This window comes from Diadema setosum, chromosome 7, assembly GCF_964275005.1.
Source record: "Diadema setosum chromosome 7, eeDiaSeto1, whole genome shotgun sequence".
NCBI lineage: Eukaryota > Metazoa > Echinodermata > Echinoidea > Diadematoida > Diadematidae > Diadema > Diadema setosum.
Window position 1 is genome coordinate 34,793,985 of NC_092691.1, and position 20,280 is coordinate 34,814,264.

At 38.1% G+C, this 20,280-nt stretch overlaps 1 protein-coding gene across 1 annotated transcript in view; it reads left to right on the forward strand.

Annotated features, from left to right (window-relative positions):
- Nucleotides 1–20,280, forward strand: part of LOC140231303 (thrombospondin type-1 domain-containing protein 4-like) — a 246,080-nt gene that overhangs the window by 62,119 nt on the left and 163,681 nt on the right. Inside the window, exons 4-6 of the mRNA XM_072311455.1 lie at nt 6,685–6,748; nt 7,564–7,666; nt 18,015–18,151. Of these exons, the coding sequence (XP_072167556.1) occupies nt 6,685–6,748; nt 7,564–7,666; nt 18,015–18,151 (304 nt within the window). The remainder of the gene's footprint in view (nt 1–6,684; nt 6,749–7,563; nt 7,667–18,014; nt 18,152–20,280) is intronic.

Sequence of the window (20,280 nt, forward strand, 5' to 3'; positions counted from 1 at the left end):
TATGTCTACCTGCACTGTTCATCCGACTGTCTATGCCTCTCTTCTTATATATATATATATATATATATATATATATATATATATATATTTTCTTTTTTGATTATCGTCGGCTTCAGATCATTTTGTTGTAATCCTCTTGTTTTTTGTTTTTTATTCTATTTTTAATAGTCCAGAGAATCAGAAATCATTTTCCATAATTATTAGATGCATTTACTGTAAAAATAGATATCGTTATTTTGTACATGTCCTTTTCTTGCCTCTGACATTTTGTTTCTCAGTCTTCAACTAAATTTTCAGGCTGGAATTACGCTTGAAATCACGTGTCCAAACCTCTCCCCAAACATACATGAGGATTCTATGCATGAAGAAAGATAAGTGAACGTTTGAAGAAAATCTGACAATGCTTTTACTAGTTACGAGTACTTCCATGTGCTGCTATCTCTGGACATGGAAGTCTAAAATTATTTGCGATGTCACAAAAAAAAAAATAAAATATATATATTATATATATTGAAGGACGGAAATTAAAACAACAACCGAAAAAAAAAAAACAGCGGAATAATATTGCGTTGATTTTTTTTCTAAGGATATCGACAGAGCAATTGAGAGCAGAGCTCATCTGAATAGCATGGGTAATAATTAAAGACTAAAATAATAGTACGGTAAAAGATCAATGGAATGTATCTTGCCATGATGACAAAGATTTGTGGAATCTTCTTTGTATTTTCACTATGTTATCTACAGTATATATATTATGATGTCTACTATTGTGACGTCGTAAATTGACAAGAGTTCCCATCTACAGAGGGCGCCACGTGCACTCTGTGTGTAAACCAAAGTATCTGAAATTCATGACTTTTGAACGGATTTTCCGATTTTCATCAAACTCTCCGCTGAGCGTCTTACGAATCTTTCCATGCATTTCCGGAATAAACATAATGATAATGTTCAGGGGAAACCCCTCTTCAACATGTCTGTACTATCCTATCAATCATGAATAGACATTTATTGTCTGAGCGCAAACTTGAGACAAGAAGTGATAAGCTTTAGTCTGTTTCCCTTCCCCATGAACGATCTAGACGCGCTAAATATTCTTTATAATCATTCAAACGTTTGTGCGTGTGTGTTGTCATGGCTTCCATGATGAGTAGGATACACTGATTAACTGACCTTACGGATCAACTCGATGACCGTGGTGATACATATGCCAGATAATATTTACACAATGAACAAGGTCATTTTTGCGACGGTCCTATTGCGTCATCAGCGTAACAATTCGTTATATACTTTGACAGGTAATCACGGACAGGCAAATTAAACTCACGGGATTAACGTATCACAGGAATCACGCGAATTCATATATGAGACAACCTTGAGAAACTATTGTGTTCCCCGTTGTTGTGTTGGCAAGACAACCAAATTCATACCCAAATTTCCGTCATGTTGTTATAAAAAATCAGTCAGTGTCTGAACGAAAAATGGAAGGCAGGTACACTCTTGATAACCTCAAGGGCAGTAGATTATCGACCATGGCATCACTGTCGCCTCCTCCACGATTTGATCGCCCAGGCAACGTGCCGCTGGACTATCATTGCTCTCGTGCTTTATGCTTGACACAAATTCGTAATTATCGTCGATGGATCCCCGCATACTTGAGAAGCATAGAAGCAGTAATTTAATGTAATACGAAGGGGGAGGTTGAAAAGATCTTCATTCATGATTGTGATTCTCTCGAGAAAGCGTCCAGGTACCTAGTCTTTAAAATACGGGCAGCTTTATAGTCTTGACACATGTATACATTGTACTATTAACAGTGTAGAATACAACATATCAGGTTGTGTTTCCGCAGAACGCAAGCTGCTGCCAAATAGCGTATGTGTCAACGAGCTTTAATTGATAGTTTAACAAAATTATGAGAAAAATATGAGATTACAAACTTTTCTTATTTTGTTGTCCGATCTTAATGAAAATCTTCGATTTTGAGCTTTTGGTGAACAGATTCCATGATCGTGATGATTCTAACACCAAATCACACCCAAATCCCAGAGCATGGAGTTTACTTAAACTATAGATTGATAGATATGATCTTTCATACTTGCTGTCGGCCAACACACGTTACTCGAATGAGATTTGATGAGTATCGGTATGAAAGAGTAAAAGACGAGGGGGAAAAGAGGGGACGGGTAGGGGTAGGGGGAGGGTGGTGGGGAGAGTAATGAAGAAGAGACAGGTGTGGAGAGGATCAAGCGAGGCTGGTAGAAGGGAGAAGAGGTAGACGACTTCACACTGGGTGTCTCCATGTGAAACACCTGTGCTACGAATCCCACATAATGGGCCTAATGAGTGCAAATTTTGGAGAAATTAACGCGGCGACACATCCAATACAAGGGAGAATGCGCTCTTTCTAGTGGGAAAGGTAGAAGAGGGGGGAGGGGAGGGGGTGCGGGAGGGGGAGTTGAGAGCTGGAGAGGCCTGATCGCTCGAGGGTCAGTGCCCTTTATGCGAACGTCCCGTCTCAAAACACGCACGCTCAACTGGACTGGCTGCCTCGTTGATATGCGTGACATGTGCCACTCCTCCGCGGCTAACGGACCACTGAGAATGCAATCAGCGCACCAAGTGTTATCATGTTTTCAATCAAAATTATTCTTACTTTTCGAGATGAAAATATAATTGAAATACTTGAGCACCGCAATGTACGTTTTTAGAAACATGTATGTCGGACAACACTAGAAGTATGGCAGTTTTGTTTGTTTGTTTGTTTATTTGTTTGTTTGTTTTTATGAACTTCAGTTTACATTCTGGGTCAAGCCCTCAAAGCTCTAGACCAATGCTGTAAACCTCATATATACAGATGATTTATTTATTTCTTTATTTCATTTTTTAAAGAAAAAAAGTCTTATCATGTTCATTTGTCGGTCATCAAGTGCAGATAAAATTTTGTTGATATGGCCACAGAGGAAAAAAAATATCAAAAATAATTATTTAGAATAATGCATTATATATAATTCCTATAACAAATAGGGCCTATTCCAGATTTTTCCGAGCAAGGGTAATTGATGAAAATAATTATTACTTTACCACATGAATACTAGGGAGTTGTTGACATATCAAGAATATAAATTCCTTCTAACGAGGTATAGATTTCAATAGTGTAATTGACGCAGACAACATGTCTCCGAATCGCAGACGCTATAGATGGAACTGAACCCGAGTGCTTTCCCGCATCGGAAACAGGGCTTGGGTTGCTACGCAACTCGCGCCGGGCAGCAAAATTTTCTTTTGGGATAAAATAGCAGCAATATTAGATATCGTGTACGCCCTATAATCAAGGTATGTGTCAGGCCTCTGATATTGTTGCATGTAGAATGCTGGAGGACTACACCGTCAATGCATTTGAAAAAAATACTCGACCTGCAAAGAACATCTCCTTGAAATAATGGGGTTTTTTTCCCCCTTATAGGGGAACGACCTTGGAAGGTGATAATGTGATGTCGTTAATCGAGAAGATGGGAAAAGATGATTTAGTCTTGTTTAATGATGATATAGCGACCGGCAATATGAAAATACAGTTTGTTTGGGTTTTTTATAGTTTCGTACTGGTTTGGAGAGATTCCGAACAGGTGATTTAACTAATACTGAAATCGGGTCATTTTGAACTTAAGAGACGACATTGTTTCGACTCGGGAGGAAAATTGGAGAAAGGGTCGCAACTGAACGACCGTTACTACTCCCGAGATGAACTTCATCATGAATTTAATCGCTTCACTTCCCCCACCTTGTCCCCTGTCTTCTTTATGGCTTGAGGCGACGTCTTTTCATAATGCGGACCACAGGTATACAAAAGTCGGGTTTATGTGAGTCACCGATTCCTTTCCCCTTGCTCTTCATCCAAGTAATCTCCGAAGTGCACGAGACCCGTGCAGGTTAATTATCCCAAGACCCCCTTCTTTATCTTCCTTTCTTTCCTATATACTTTTTTTTCTTGAAATTCATGTTCACATGTTGTATCCTTCCGCTTCTGAATCACGACGCGACATCAGTTAAAACGTTTACTCACTGTCGCCTGAACAGAGTTCCGTATCACATGCCGCAGCCTCCGAGCTGTGGTATAATTCCAAGAGATTGTATACAGGGCCATCGGGACCCAGTTAGCAATGGCTCCATGATAAAGTAAAGGAAACCAAAACCCAAAGAGAAATGTGGATTAAGTGAAAGCAGCATCATTAGTGGAGCACATCAGTGAAAGTTTGAGGAAAATCGGACAATCGATTCAAAAGTTATGAATTTATAAAGTTTTGATGTTGGAACCACTGGATAAGGAGACTACTTGAGTTTATGACATCAGTGTGTGGACAACAGTATAAAGAAAATATAAAGAAAATTCAACATGCTTTCACTTTTCTAACGCAATGAAAGAACACTTTACTAACCGCTTTCAGAAAGCAGGGGGAATTATCGCTACCCTGCTTAATGTCAGTATCAAGTTGATGGAATGTGTAATTTTCATGAAAATGAATTTCTGTGGAATTTTCTTTATATTTTCTTTATATTGTTGTCCACAAATGACCTCATTAACTCTAGTAGTCTCCTCATCCAGTCATTACAACACCAAAAGTTAAAAAATTAATAACTTTTGCATCGATTGATTTTCCTCAATCCACAATCCACAATCAATCCACAATCGATTGATTTTCCTCAATCCTCAATCCACGGGGAAGGGGGGGGGGAAGGGAGGGGAAGGGTAGAGGGGAGAGGGAGGGGGGAGGGGGAGGGGGGTGATTAACGGGAATATCGATTCCATTTGGTTGTACATCGATTTTATTTGGGTGCATATTGATGTGTTAAATATTTCTTTGTATGAAGCACCGTTACGCTGAAAGAACAGCTCCATTTAATATAAATACTTTTTTTTATGGATGCGCTGTCATGTTAAAAGGACAGATCCATTTGATTTTAATGAAAGCAAGTAAGCAGTGTATGTTGTTTGTTTTTTTTTCTCGGTGAATTGTATTTCCTTTGCTAATGCACTGTTCCTGCTGAAAGTACAGCTTGGTTTGATTTCATTATAATTGTGTTTTGTTAAATCGTGAATTCTGTAATACATATGATTCGATTTATCATGAAATTGTATTGAATATGGAATCAATGAAAGATTATGGAAAAAAAATCTCAGTTCTACTAATGTTGCTGCTTTCACTTAATCCACACTGCTCTTTGGGTGTTGGTTTCCTTTAAATTAAAGAGTTTATAGTCTGAAAATATTGCCAAAAGTGATTGATGTAATAATTATGTTTGTATCAATTACATATGGGAGGGTTGTGGAGATGATGGCGTCATCACACTGTCTGCTTTGCGGATGCGCTTGTGACCAATGCCACTGTTTCGTTAAAATATGTGAAACGTATATAGCTCCATGACTTTTTGCTATCATTTCCAATGTAAAAGGACAAAACAAAACAATAAATAAAACCGAAACAAGGTTTCATAATTCTCTGTGTACAAACTGATTGTCTTTATTACAGTCGGGAAGGAAAAACCAACATCGAGTAGAATTTCCTTCCGGCATAAAATTCTGGCACAATTCATTACCCATTTACTTGTGTCTACTACTGACTTGTCCTCCTGGTCTTCTTCAGCATTTAAGAGCCTCTTCACTTGTTAGGGTGTGTGTATGTGTGTGTGTGTGTGTGGGTGTGTGTGTGTGTGTGTGTGTGTGTGTGTGTTTGTTTGTTTGTTTGTTTGTTTGTTTGCATGCTTATTTGTCTGTCTGTGCGTTTGTTTGTATTCATTTCTCTTTAAGTGTGTCCAACACTTATATCATCACTCTAATATTACCGTACCCTGGTGAACAAGGTGTCTTAGATCACCAACATTCATTTCCCACGCGTGATGTCCCTCTCACGACGACTCATGTCAGGAAAAGGCATGTCGGTATATCATGAGCCAAGTCTTCTCCCATGGCAGCCCGGAGAACAAATAAAAACAAGATCTTGCGAAATTGAAGGGAAAGTGAACGCACGAATTGCCATGAATACATGACAAAATAGAATACTTTGTCTTGTCCTTCTTTTAGCTATTTCTATTGCTCTTCTTTTTGGTTTTTCCCCTTTTCTAAGTCTTCTTCCCCTTGGTTATATTCTCTCGTACTTCTTCACAGAATTCATGGAATTGTGTAACAATATTGATTGACAAATAAATACTTTGTAATATGTGTTATTAATGTTTGATGAAAATAAAGTAAGATAATTGAATGGAAATTAATTTGAATAGAATTAAAAATACAAATTGTAGAATGGTTTGGTTCATGATGTTCTCATTCTGCATAAATTATCGTTGTTTCTATACTGTAGTGATATTGTTATTGACTTGTATTTTGTATTAGCGTATGAATCTGTGGTGGTGGTGGCAATTTGCTACATGACGTTCATTTTACCAGTATCATTGGAAATATCATCACCATCAATATTTGCTATGATAGATATGCCACTAGTTTACCGCCAGTGACTGCTTAGGGATGATCATAATCCCGCCAATATAGAGTGTTGAGTATACCTAATAGTATCATAATATTGCTGATTTTGAGCGACTCTTTCCAGGCGAGGTATGTGCTATGGACGATATATATAATTCGACGCCCATATTTTATGTTATTGTTTGTTTGTTTGTTTTTTCTTTTTGTAGGGTGCTGACGGGTGCCAATCAGTGCGTCGGGTTATACAAACAGTACAAATTGTGCAATACAAAGGTAAGAGAAAAAAAATTCTTTTTGTCAAAAAAAAATTCTTTTTGTCAAAAAAAAAAAATCTGTCAACTGAAATATATACAAGACGATTAAGCATGTACTTTATATCATTTCTAATTGCGAGAGATTTAAAAACACTTTCATGAAGTGTGATGTATTTTAGGAATCTTAAAGTCATTTCTAGTAAAATAATATGTTTTACCCTAAGACTACAACTTAGATAATTCCTAGTTTGTTTTTAGAAGGTTGTGCTGTCGTTTGTTTGTTTTTTCCTTTGAAAACAATTTTATTTCAGTTGCCACTGGTTCATTTTCTTTTGAGAAAGGAGCGAAACTTGAACTATAATTTCGTTAATTTCATATCTTCGGTTTACCATTGATCATCCAAGTTAATCGCCACAGTGTTCTCGTCTCAAAGTACAGTGTAATGCCTTTTGATAAACCTTGCCTCCAGTTATGTTTTTATGACCGTCGATAACCATCTCAAGTCCCAATCATGCATGGTAGATTTGATTTCTGATATTTTCCGCAAGAAATATATGCTGTTCATAAATACTTGCGGTTTCTCATGATTTCATTTTAATGTTGCCGTAACTTGTTAACTGCGTGTTATCGCCGCTGGCCAGCCAGTTTCATTCTTATTCCGAGGATGTCATATACACCATGTAGCAGGTGATCGTGGTCGTATTTATAGAAAAACATCAAATTGCTTCTGGACAACAACAACAACAACAAAAAGAGAGAGAAAAGAAAAGGGAGAAAACGATAATGTGGTAATGGGGCGCATAATTGGACTGACGTGCTGTTTTTATTTTACAGTCGTGTCCGCCCGGGAGTATCGATTTCAGGGCGGAGCAGTGTGAGAAGTTCAACCAAGAGACTTTCATGGGGAAACAGTACCAGTGGGAACCCTTCATCAAAGGTAGGTGTTGGTAACCATAGTAACGGTGTGGAAGATGGAAGAAGTGAAACAAAATCCACAACAAGTCGAAGAAAATGATTAATACTTAATTTTACTTAATTGGAAATTTTGAACCGATGAGATTCTTCCTTAATTTAAAAAAAAAAAAAATAGGAGAGTAGCGAACATTATTTTTAAAGTCAGTGAATCATGACACAAAATAGCGGGATTTCGATCGCGATTCAGGGACAAATACCGATATTTATTTATTTTTTAACTTACAGAAATGATGGTGTCATCAAGCATGATGGTAGTGAAATAATGTATATAGTAGTGGGTCTTCAATATTGTAATTTGATTCTGCCATTTATTCGGCATTAAGTTCGAATGACCCATGGAAAGGAGGTACAGTTTGCTTTTCAACACGTGATCTAGAGCGGCCAGTCGCTACTATACCTGTCGTGTGCAACCACATTGTCAGTTTTGGGAATATTTTATACCAGAGAACCGTCCCTTATATTGTTATTTCAATCTGTAAGGTGGTAAAGGGTTTAAAAAAAAAATCACAATTTCTTTTACTACTCCTTTCTGCTATTTTTTTTTTTTTTCATAAAGTACAGTCATAGTGGCATGGAAACATTGGTCTAGTCAAAGCTGAATCATTCCCATATATTATCTTTAAATCTAGCTGGTACATTTTTTTGACACATATTCTCGTGAAAACTCGTAAGTTTGGTAGACGAGACGGAACGGTAAGGCAGACGTTATGATGGTGAGTCAACTTGCAGCCAGGTAATCCTCTTTTCCTCTCGTTTCCCCGCCCCTTTCCCCTACACTTGGTTTTCATCTTTTTCACCCAGTAACACAGTTTTTTCTCGAGATCTTTTAGCGCTGTCCAGGCCGGCTCGCCATTACTGCCAATGACCTCCAGGTTATCAAACTCACGCCAGTCAAGGCATTTCGCTCACGATGTGGTTCAGGTAGCCATCTTGCCCGAGTAGACAACATCATAGTGTGATTTGATAACATAAAGTCCCTTCTACTGATTTTTATGCGTGTAAATGCGGATGGTTAGTATGGCAAAGACACATTTTAAAAGTTATGAGCTAACAAGTGCCAAGGGTACAAATACAATGGCAAGAGAAACTTTTCACCATGTAGGCCTAAATTTCCTGTGAGTGTCTGTCAGTGTTTGTGTGTGATACCTCCTTGTCTGTACTGTACCCATCATTCCCCAGGGCAGTATTCCAGCAAAGCTGCAACTTTAAAGCAGACAAGTGCCAAATTCCAACCAGGTACCCATTAATGCACCTGTGTGTGTGCGCGTGGGGGTGGGATGGGGGAGGAGGGGAGGGAGCCATATGGAATAAAGTTTGTCACTTAAGATGACAAGTGTTCCCAGCACCGTTTGAACCCTAGACCTTGCCATTGAATGCAGACAGTGCCCAAGCCACCTGACCATTGCCAACCTCTGGTGGGCTAAAAATTTTCCCTCGGTTAAGTGTATTTCTACACGTAGACCCAGACGTACAGTGCTCAGTGAGTAAATTAGAAGGAAATCCACAAGCCTTCTGACTCAAATCTTGTGTGTGGTGAAACTCGGGTGTTTTCCCTGCAATACATCCCATATGTGGTGTAAAACCACATGGGAGTAAAACATGGAAAGAAAAGAAAAGGAGATTTTTTTTCACATCATTATCTCAACTGCACACTCATACACTCACCAGCACAACCACATATAATAGTAAAAATGTTACTCTTGATAATTATCGCTTTGATTTGCCATGAATACTTTGTATCTCCTCTTACAAGTGTATATATTTACTTTCTTAATAATTACATTCTTTTAATTCAGTTCAGTTCAGTTCAATTCAATTAATTCAGCACAGAAAAATAAAGTACATTATGTACAGTACCAGTATTAATAAACTATCTAGTAGGGCCTACTGCATTTGGAAAAACATACAGAGTTAATAGGCTTCTCTCTTCCAGTTGTCTTTGATCTATGAATACTTTATTTATTAAATCAATTTTTCCATTTGATGTATAGGTGCCTATGCTTTATATTTTTTTATACTTTAAGATATATTCTACTTAAGTTAAAGATCAGGTGATGAATGAAAGTAATACATGTACAGTTTACTCCAAATCGTGGATTAGTCATAACTGTTTCAGGGGCGGATCCAGGAATTCCGTAAAGGGGATCGGAGGCGCCTTTGCAAAATTCAAGGGGGACGCATGCACCCCCCTCCCTCCCCATTTTTTTCTTTTTATTTCTTTTGTTTTAACCAAAAATAAAAAGGGGGTGCGTGCCCACGGTGCACCCCCCTCTGGATCTGTCACTGCTGTTTACTATTCACTTTTAGATTTCGATGTCAGAGGAGTTTGATGTCAAAACTGGTAATAGCAGTTCTACACAATATTTCCTTTTTTCATGTCTCAAATAATTGGTAGAGAACCATTTGAATATAGCTTGTCCTTATTTGATGCATGTGCTTGTATTTTCTTTTGTGTAGTTTTTAGTGGTATATCTATGAAATTACTGAATGTTTTTGCTGAAGTGTTGTTGGTATGGAAACAAATAGACAGTGAAGTTAACATTGAAATATGCACAGATTAGAACTTAATTAATTTGCCGAAGACTCCAACTCACTTTAACAAAACCACTGGTGGAAAGAAAAAAGAGAACAAAAGTCATTATGCAAGAAAATCCACAAATTTGGCAAGCAAATGATACAAAACATCATGAAAAACAATCATATTCTTGGCAGACAGATTGCTGCCATAATAACAGGTACACATGGCAGATTTTTGTTTCTTCCGCTTTCAAGGTTATAGCATGTCCTCCGTTTAATGGGAATAAAAAAAATAAAAAAAAAACGGTGGAACCACATCGAGGTTAGTCGCCGTGTGAAACATGACAGAGGAAACGTGATCAAGGTTGTCTCCTGCTCTCTGAAATACTTGACCTCTGTGGATTGTTTGGTAATGATCTTTAGTAGTGGAGGAAAAAGGAAATTACATCACCTTTTTATGCTGTATGGATCATATGGTGCATCCACCCCAAATTAAAGTTGTTTCAAACATTTCTGCTATCTAAAGGAAATGTTTTCTGAAGCCATCAAGTGGAAGTATAGCTATCAGTGGCTGAGCTAAAAAGAGAAACTTTGCAATATCAGAAGTTGAAGGCAGACAGGTAGGCAATTAAAAATTGTGTTCAAGGTAGAAGTTGTTTATGAAATGCAGTGCCAACTTTAGTGTCGTATCATTTGCAGACGTTGTCGGGGAAACAGTGATTGCATTAAACAAACTTCATCTAGGTCCCTGTTTACACCTGAGCTTATACTTAATTGGGCCACTCCTGAGCCACAGCTCAGCAAGCTTAATTTACACTACACCACGGAGTCCTACTCACTCTTAAAGGAAAATACCTGAACTTGTTCCCCATCTTAATCGATTATGTAATTGTCAACTGTGTAAATTGACACCTGGACCAGGTACAATATATGTCACATTCTTTTTATATCCATACCATGATTTGCCATGAGTTACAATTCGATTCATGAATGATTATTTTAACCTCTACAAATATGATTCCATACTACAGGCTTCAGATGACCTCCCCAGGTGATTTTATTTTTCTTGAGGCATCTTTTCCTGCTTGCTTAGCTACTTGCAAATGAGGAAGCATGGAAAAAAAAAAACAATCATAAAAGTGGAGAATGGTGTGTCACTTGGGTGAAAGGAATAAAATGGTACTCTTGCCAGGATTTGAATAGTTCATAAAGTACAATGTCAATAGAAAGATGGCTAGCTGTTATCTTTGAATCCATGAACATCACAAGGTTGGATGACTCAAGCAAATGACCTTGGACAATAGATGTATGGAAATAGTTTACTAGATCAATGATGGGTAGAAAATTTAAATAACGGATAAGATCCTTGATTGATCCATTTTTCCCACGCCCAGTCATCCAAGGGGGGGGGGGGGGGTGTAGGTGACATCATACATCGTTTGGACCAGTCTGAACATTAGGAAATGGATTATGAAGGGGTTTAAATGGTTCCCAGGCAACCCTAATGCAAACATACACCACCACCACAATCATAATTACCATCACCATCATTAGCACTGCTACCAGCATTACCAACACTGCCACACTCGCCACCACTTTCACTATATCACTGCCATCACCACAGTGACAACCACCTCAATTACTATCACTGTCACCACCACTACTATCACCATTACCACCATCACAAGCCCAACGCCATCATTGCTACCACAATTACTACCACCTCCACAACTGCCACCATAGTCTAGCTTCTGGACTCTTTTTACTCGTAGGGGTGATTCAGTGTACGCGACAAGCCGTATGAGGGCGTGACACCCGAGGATTGCGATACGCCGAGAACTGCGATACCCGAGAAAAAAGAGTCCAGTAAAATACTTTCGCCGGATCGAGCAGGGTCAAGAGTTTACGCTAGAGTGGTCATGAATATTCATGACTCGCAGTCAATCAGACAGTTTTACTAGTTAATGCGAATACCAGCTGATCGCACTCCCGCTGGTAGTGTGTAGGGTCCATGGTGTGTGGTAGTGCTGCCCACCTCCACGACACTACAGCATTGTCCACCAAAATAGGGAGTTTTGTTCTGAAGTTGAGCCCACTAACTTGTACTTCGACCGCCAGCTCATCATACTACGTGCTTTCTTTATGCATGATGAGAGACAAGCTGCCCGTTCCATGATTTCATGAAGTCATCATATAAAAGTGTTTACATAAAATCAAGGAAATTCCAAAGATTCTCATAATTATGTAGCTATACTATGTATACAAGAGAAGTAAAGTCTGTGTGTCTTATGAGAGAGAAGTCTTTTCATGAAACGTATATAGCCTCCATCCAAATAGGGGAGCTGTATACCACGATTTTATACTAGTACGAAGAAAAAATGTTTCATTGGACATTATAGGCTTATTGCAGATTACAGACTTTATTTTAGATTGATTCCTCCGAGAATAACAGAATGACATCCGTAAAAGGGTCAATCCCACTATATCCGCTAAAAGATGTGATCTTCATATACACATGACTTTTGATCAATATTCCAATAGATTTAAGGGATCCCGTGTCACAAAAGTCATATTTTTGGTAAAGCAACTCTAGCAAAGATATTAAAAACCAGACCCCCCCCCCCCAAAAAAAAAAATAAAATAAAATAAAATAAAAAATAATAATAATACTATTATTATCATTACAAACTATCGAATGTAGGAACCAGATTCAAATAGTCGATCGTGCCAAAATAGATTTCTGTCTTTGAAAGCCTGATTGTAGATAGGAATAAAAAAATTGTCATGGTCAACAAAGGCAAGTGAAATTCATCGAATTGCGCCTGCGGGTAGGATAACGAAGAGGTTCGTGTTTTTGTTATTGTTCTTTTTTTTATATAGATCGAGTCAAATACAGACGGATTTCACTGACGAATTCCATATTTTAAGATTCAACGAAACATACGTGATACCCTGCTATGAGATTTCTCCTCAAGGATTATGACAGCCTTATATAGGTCAACTGCAAGGAACTACTCCCATATCTCACTATAGAACACATTAAAGTAACTTTATTATCTCATTTCCATGGAAAAGCGCAGGTGGGAAACGTATACGTTACGAAAACTCACTCCCTGGCCAACATAACTCGCAGGATTCATCCAATTATAAACTTATACAAACGCTCTGAGGGAATTTATTCATAGTAACAACTTTCATATAGTTAAACTACACTTCATGTAAACGTAAAAGCAACATTATTCCTTGCGTCCTTTTACCAAAACACTTGTGGCCTGCCTTTAAAACAGATTATGCTGATAGTGCTATATTCGTGAGGAATATGGTGCTGGTTAAAAGCTATGTCTGTTATTCCGAAGGTTCGTTTATTCGAAAATAAACTATTGCTCACTATTTTTTTTCTGATAATGAAATAATGTTCATTAGCCGAAACTTAAAAGAAGGGTTTGTAGTTATGTACTTGTAAATAGCACACTTAACCATCACAACAATACCCGCTGTTATGTTCACACGGCATGTGCTGATACGTGGCGATAACAATATGTCAATTCTTTTAATTTCATCAACTGAATGGATTTTGAAGTAACAGGAGGGTTACACACATCTATTTTCCCTGAAAAGGTGTTAGTGTTAACCTATAGCGGTAAAGCAAAACAAAGCAAAAGGAAACAAACTTGTAATGGTATACATTAAGCCGTGTTGATCGAAGGATGATAATACAACATGACATTGTAATGATGAGAAGGAGAATGCTTCACAGACGCAGGTACACAGTGACTCAAATTGTCTTATGACTTTGAAAGCGAACACTTCTTTTTAATGGGTGCTCACCAATGTGAATGCAGGACGGAATACAGGTCATTTTCACTGATACACATACAAAAAAAAGGGGGGGGGGCAAAATTGAATAAGATTCGACTAGCAAATTACCTCCCGCAAAACCATACTGTTGAAAAGACATGCATTTTACTTCTCTTTTTTAATGGGAGTGGACTTTCTCTTGTCTGTATGGTTAAAGATCACCTATTGGAAAACAATACCCGGAAGTAAATAGTTTAGCAAATATTTACACATCACGGATGATATAACTTTCGAACCCAGCTATTAGTAAAATTGCATTTATATGCATTGAACATCTGTATAAAATTGACGATGCGCAGTGTGGGGCACGACAATAACAATTGCAATTTGTCTTAATGGTAACGTACTATTATGCTTCATTGGAAATACCAGATATTTCTCCTTTAATCATGCTGTTAATGAACATCTTTAATTATCGTCCAACAATGAAGGATTGAAAATCTAGGGCAGCTAGATAAACTTTATAGGAGTCCATACCATGTTGTTATCATGTAATATGTATTGTTCTGAGGCCCGGAGTGAACCCCGGAGACTATGGTATCATAAAGTTTAAATGAATAATTAATGAATTTATTTTGCACTACGATATATTCATAAGCAAGTGTCTGATTTATATGCCCTTCAGCATGGTGTTGTGGAGTTTGCCTGTTATATCAAGGAGGCTCTCTCGCCTTCTCGATGATTATAGTTTACCTCCTGATTGTTACATGGCATCATCATTATAATGCAAGGTGAATATCAGAATTGTATGATATCCGCTGCCCTCTGGGATTGGTATAATGCTGAATAATTCTGGAGTCAGAAATTTCTTATTTCTGGTTACAGTTTGTTTTTCTGAAGGTTCATTTTCAGGGTTTATTATTACGATGGTTCGGTAATCCAAAACGAAATAAGGTTCGTTTAAAATACTCAAGGATTGGTCTTCCGAATGTTCGTTTATAGCCCCTAAAAGAAAAATAAAGAAAAAAAAAGTTTGCAATACCGAAGGTTCGTTAATTTAAAACGATATTGGTAAGTATTCCGAATGTTTGTTAAAAGTATGAAATTTTCCATTTGTGGATTTACGAACCTTGTTTCATTTGTCTGTTTGTTTGTTTGATGTTTGATTGTTTTTGTTTTGTTGTTGTTGTTGTTTTTTTTTTTGTTTTTTGTTTTTTTTGGGGGGGAGCTATCAAACCTTCAAAATAATAAAGTTTCTCTTATTTTCAGATTAACGAACCTTCGGGAAAACAATGCCTATTCAATTTTTGGATACATAGCGTGTATAAGGTTTGCCACGTAAATTCTCCATCAAACATGTGATATCTTTATCTTCCTTTGGTAAATTAGGTCTGAAGAAAATACCAGCTTATTTTTTTTTAATTTTAAACTGATAAAATACTATTCCTTGTGAAGCTCAACGCGGTAAACCTTTGTATGCTCGCGTAAACAAAGCGTGTTTTTGTATTCTAACCTGTTATATTTCATAACACATAAAGCTTTGATGGCTATCATCGATGAAATCACTTATTACTAGTAATTTCATCGTGAGAGCCACACTCAGAAAGATTTGTGGATGTTTTTATTTGAAATTGCGTGGTATTTAGGCCCTATGCTGATAGTATTGTGGTTGTGTTGTGAATTATTGTTCTCGAGACATACAGTATATAGAAATCCATGTGTAAACCTACTTTACGTTTATACTTGGCTAAAAAAAAAAAAAGCGATTCCAGAAGTTCAAGGCTTCATCTTATAGGATTGGCCCACAAGTACAACATACAGTCGACTGCAGTCGTAGTATACCCAGTCAATTTGCATACAATATCAATTTGATATTTAGAATCAGTGCCTCGATTTTCAAAGTGTTTATGGATTCACTCGGACACACTAGTGCAGCTGACTGAAATACCTCTCTCTTACAAAATCCTGTTGCACAAACAAGATCGCAAAATCAAGAACATTTCTAATTATGATACGAGCAGTCATGGCTACTGTTGGGCCCTATTTTTTTGTACAAAGTTGAAAAAAAAAACATTAGAGAGAAATCACTAGAGATAAACGATCGTAGATCGCCATTCGTTTTTAGCTCCATGGCCAAACTAAACACTTATACTGGGTAAGGTACATAATTATGCAATGCATGCATGCAGTACTCCATCCGCCCATGGTGAGACCAAGGACAGATCTGCAGGGTGTTGGGAGAAAGGTACTGAACTGTGTAATACCTAGAACAGTCGATGACTAGTCTAATCCAATTTCAGCAGTAAATTCAGCATTATGTGTTCGTATTAGGCCTACAATGAAGAAAAAGGTACTGTATCTTTTCTTCAGAAGAATTGAATACTCTGAAACCAATTTGTGACCTATATGGATCTACATGTCATTAATATAGATCACATACGAAATCAGATAGATGCGAATTCCATTTACTGAGACTGGCTAAACAGACTACTACCATACTCGGTGGGCGGGACCTGTCAGAGCGAATGATTTATCGCGTTCGGTCAAAATCCGATCGGAACTGAAACTTTCTTCCCGGACCCTTTTTCGTTGGGCGCGCAGTCTCTCGATTATCGCAATCAGAAAATTTGCGCCCTCTCTTGGTCGCACCAAGGAAAAGGGGACGGAGCCCAGACTACTGCCACCACTGCTCTCACCATCACCACCATCGCAGTCACTACAATTACTACCACCTTCACCACTGCCACAACCTCTACCACCTCTGTTACCACCATGACCACCACAATCACCACTTCCTCTGCTACCATCACCACTACTTCTACCACTACCTCCACCAATATTACAATCGCAGCAACAGAGTTGTCAGCCAAACTGCCTGAGATAACCACATTATTACATTTTGAAGGCAGCAAGTCGATAAGAGATATCTTCATATCGTCGCTGGGGCGACAAGACCTCGTATCTACAAAATGTCAAATGTTCAGGAGAGCCAAAAAACATGGCGGGCAAAGCACTATAGGGAATGGGATAGCCTTTCCTTTGACATGCCATGGCGGCTTCATTTTTGGAGTAAGACAGTTGGGATTTGAACAGGACATCACTCGCCGTATTATTTGACCATTAATCCAAAAAGTCATTTTCACCAAAATTGCAGATACAAGGTCTTGTCACCCTAGCGACGATATGCATGTCACAAACAAAGTCAAGGTGTCCCTATGTATGGCTTCAGGTGTGATCTGTTGGGGTTACCTGCAATTCTTCTACAACATGATATCCTCAGTTATGAATCCTGCTACAGGAGAAATATTGCACATCCCAAGTATAAAATACTTGATAAATTGATGATGTTGTATGTCATGGACATAACAGTGATATTTGGGGACAAATGTGTTCATTCAAGTATGTTCACTTGAGATTTCTGTTTGCAATTGCAGATATCACACGCAAATCAAAAAAGAGTTAGCAGTTCTGCTTCGTCCAAGAGAAATCTAAACTCCACATGTTTGCCAAGACTATGGGCCTAGATGCCCTACTAGGGGCTCAAAGGCTCAAGAGAAATGTTATTTGTAATGCAGAATGCTCAACCCCCATCCCCTTGTGATGTGTAGCAGAGTGGTGTGCTTCTTTAGTAGAACACAAATGATGTTCTTATTTCCTATTTCACTCTGCAAGTTAAATTTCACAATTACATGTAAGTTTATTTCCAGTTAAAAAAAGTTTATGAAATTTGTAGACCTATGTGAAAGTAAGTATGTCATAAAGAGGACGTACAGGCTTTATGCAGTATTAGATGTATACTTACGTGGAATACAAGATCACAGGGCCTGGAGCATTGTCCTTTTTTTCATCTGTTTAATTAATATGAGAATGATATTACTGTGTTACTTTGATTTCCTCAAATGCATCCCTAAAAGTATAAATTGCGGAGTACTTGACGAGAAAGAGTATACTTCACATTATTCATATCAACTCCTGATTATTTTTATTCATATCAGCTTCTGTTCCATGTGAGCTGAACTGCAGAGCAAAAGGAAACCGGTTTTACGCCAAGCTGGCTGAAAAAGTTGTGGATGGAACGCGGTGTGGGCTGACACAGTCGGACGATGAGTTGTGCGTGGAGGGCATGTGCAAGGTAAGAAGACTTTCAGTCATTTTTCTGAGATTCCGCGAAAGTTTTTGTATTAATGGTCTTCTAAAGGTGATGCCAACATGCATCTAGGAAGAATCCCTCTTCCTCCAAGCAGGATTTACAAGGAATGAATGGTTGTTACAGGACTCTGGGGACTGCTAAAGTGTACAGAGAATGCAACATAAACATCACTCAAAATGGTATAATCTCACTTTGTTGTCCAAACACTTCATTTTTCTTTTCTTCACAAATCAAGATCTTTATGATAATCTGCACACATGAGTTCACACACACATAGACATAGACACACACACACACACACACACACATACCACTTTGGTCTCTTTCAAATTTTTGCAATCTGTTACATTGTGTTTATGTTTCTATTGTTCCTAATCTATGGTCGTCTATCAAAATCTCACAAAATTATTGATATAACCTCCTTGAACACTTCTAATGTCTTCTGAGCTCAACTTTTCATATAATTTTCATTTATCCATGTCACACATATGAATAAAGCATTTCAACACACCTACACACATGTCAAGACATATCAAGCACAGAATTCATATTCTACATTTCTTTACACAATCTGCAGACAATACAAAGACCTGGTTTGTGTGTGTGTGTTTTTTCCCCCCAATTTCTCTCATTTCACACATGAAAGGCACTCACACAATTGAACACTGTCCCATATTCTATTATGAGTGTGAGCCGCTTTTTCATTCACTATGTGAATGTAGATTACAAGCAAAAGCATTTCAAAGTCCTGTAAATTTATCCATGAGATATGTGCCTCCATCAGTTAGGTGCGTGTATGCATTTAAATTGCTGTCACACACACAATAGAGGATACAATGAATTTCTTGCAGCAACAAGGTTATTCAACAGGTTCAAAGCCTGCGAAAGTTGAAAGAGCGTGTGTGTGTGTGTGTGTGTGTGTGTGTGTGTGTAAGAGAGAGAGAGAGAGATAGAGATAGAAGAGAGGAAAGGACTCGGACGTTTTTTGCCTTCCCATCAGGGTAGTGATTTGGCACAGTTGGTAGTGCGTCTGCCTCTATATTCCACAGGACCCCGGTTCAATTCCCACGTCTAACCAAGCAATGTTGTGTGTAAATCGTACCATCCCATCTAGTTAGAGGCAGAACACTCTGTCCCTAGGATAGGAAGCAAAACTGAGGTTCCGTGTGTGAGAGAGTCATAACATGTGCATGTAAAATATCCTGCTTCAATTTATAGCAAAGAGCAGGGTGCATAAGCCATCTTCTCAGAAGGAAAAAATGAAATAAAAACTAAAAAACAAACAAACAACAAATCTCACCTGCGTTCTCTTTCGATAGAACAGAAAATCTATGTGATGTCTGTTCAGGCTAGAGTCCTGAAGTGCAGTTCTTTTATTTTTGTAAGTAAACATGGTAGCTGGAATAAGTTGCATTGCAAGTTAAATTTCATTGCAAGCGCTCCTGTGTGTAATTGCCATATGAAGCCTGATTGTACATAATAGCACTGTAGGAGATTATCCATAAAAGGTTAAAGTTGAGCCTTACTTCGCCTTCTTTTTTTAAAGCAACTTCCATCTCATTTGAGAGTAAAGAGAGACATTTGTAACTGCATATCACATTTGGAGCTGATCTGGAACCATGCAGTTTTTAATTTTTGAACACAATGTTTGTCTGGTAGCACTGTCATTTTCATTGACAGCATCGTGTGGGTGTTCTACACATTCAAAGTGACTGAAATCTTGTGGTATATGCCTGAGGCATTAATAATGATCATTCTTTTCATTCACAAGTTTGAGCATCTGTCTGTCAGAGATTCTGACCGCAGTGCCGTGCAATTTGACGGCTGTTACCTTCCATTCAACTCCTTCCTGCGTAAGTTCTTGGTAATAGCTATTGGAACAGCAATGAGGAATTTCAACCTTATCTGTACCCAATCTCCGTAAAACTACGCAAATCATGATAATTTATGATAGAAAATCTGGAGCCGACTAGGCAGCTATATTAACCCATTGAGGATGAGTCCCCAGTATACTCGGGCAAGGGTTTGTGGGAAATGCGTGTTGTAGCAAAATAGGTATGTCCTCAACGGGTTAAAGTACCATTAAATTTTCAAACAGAGTAATGGGCATT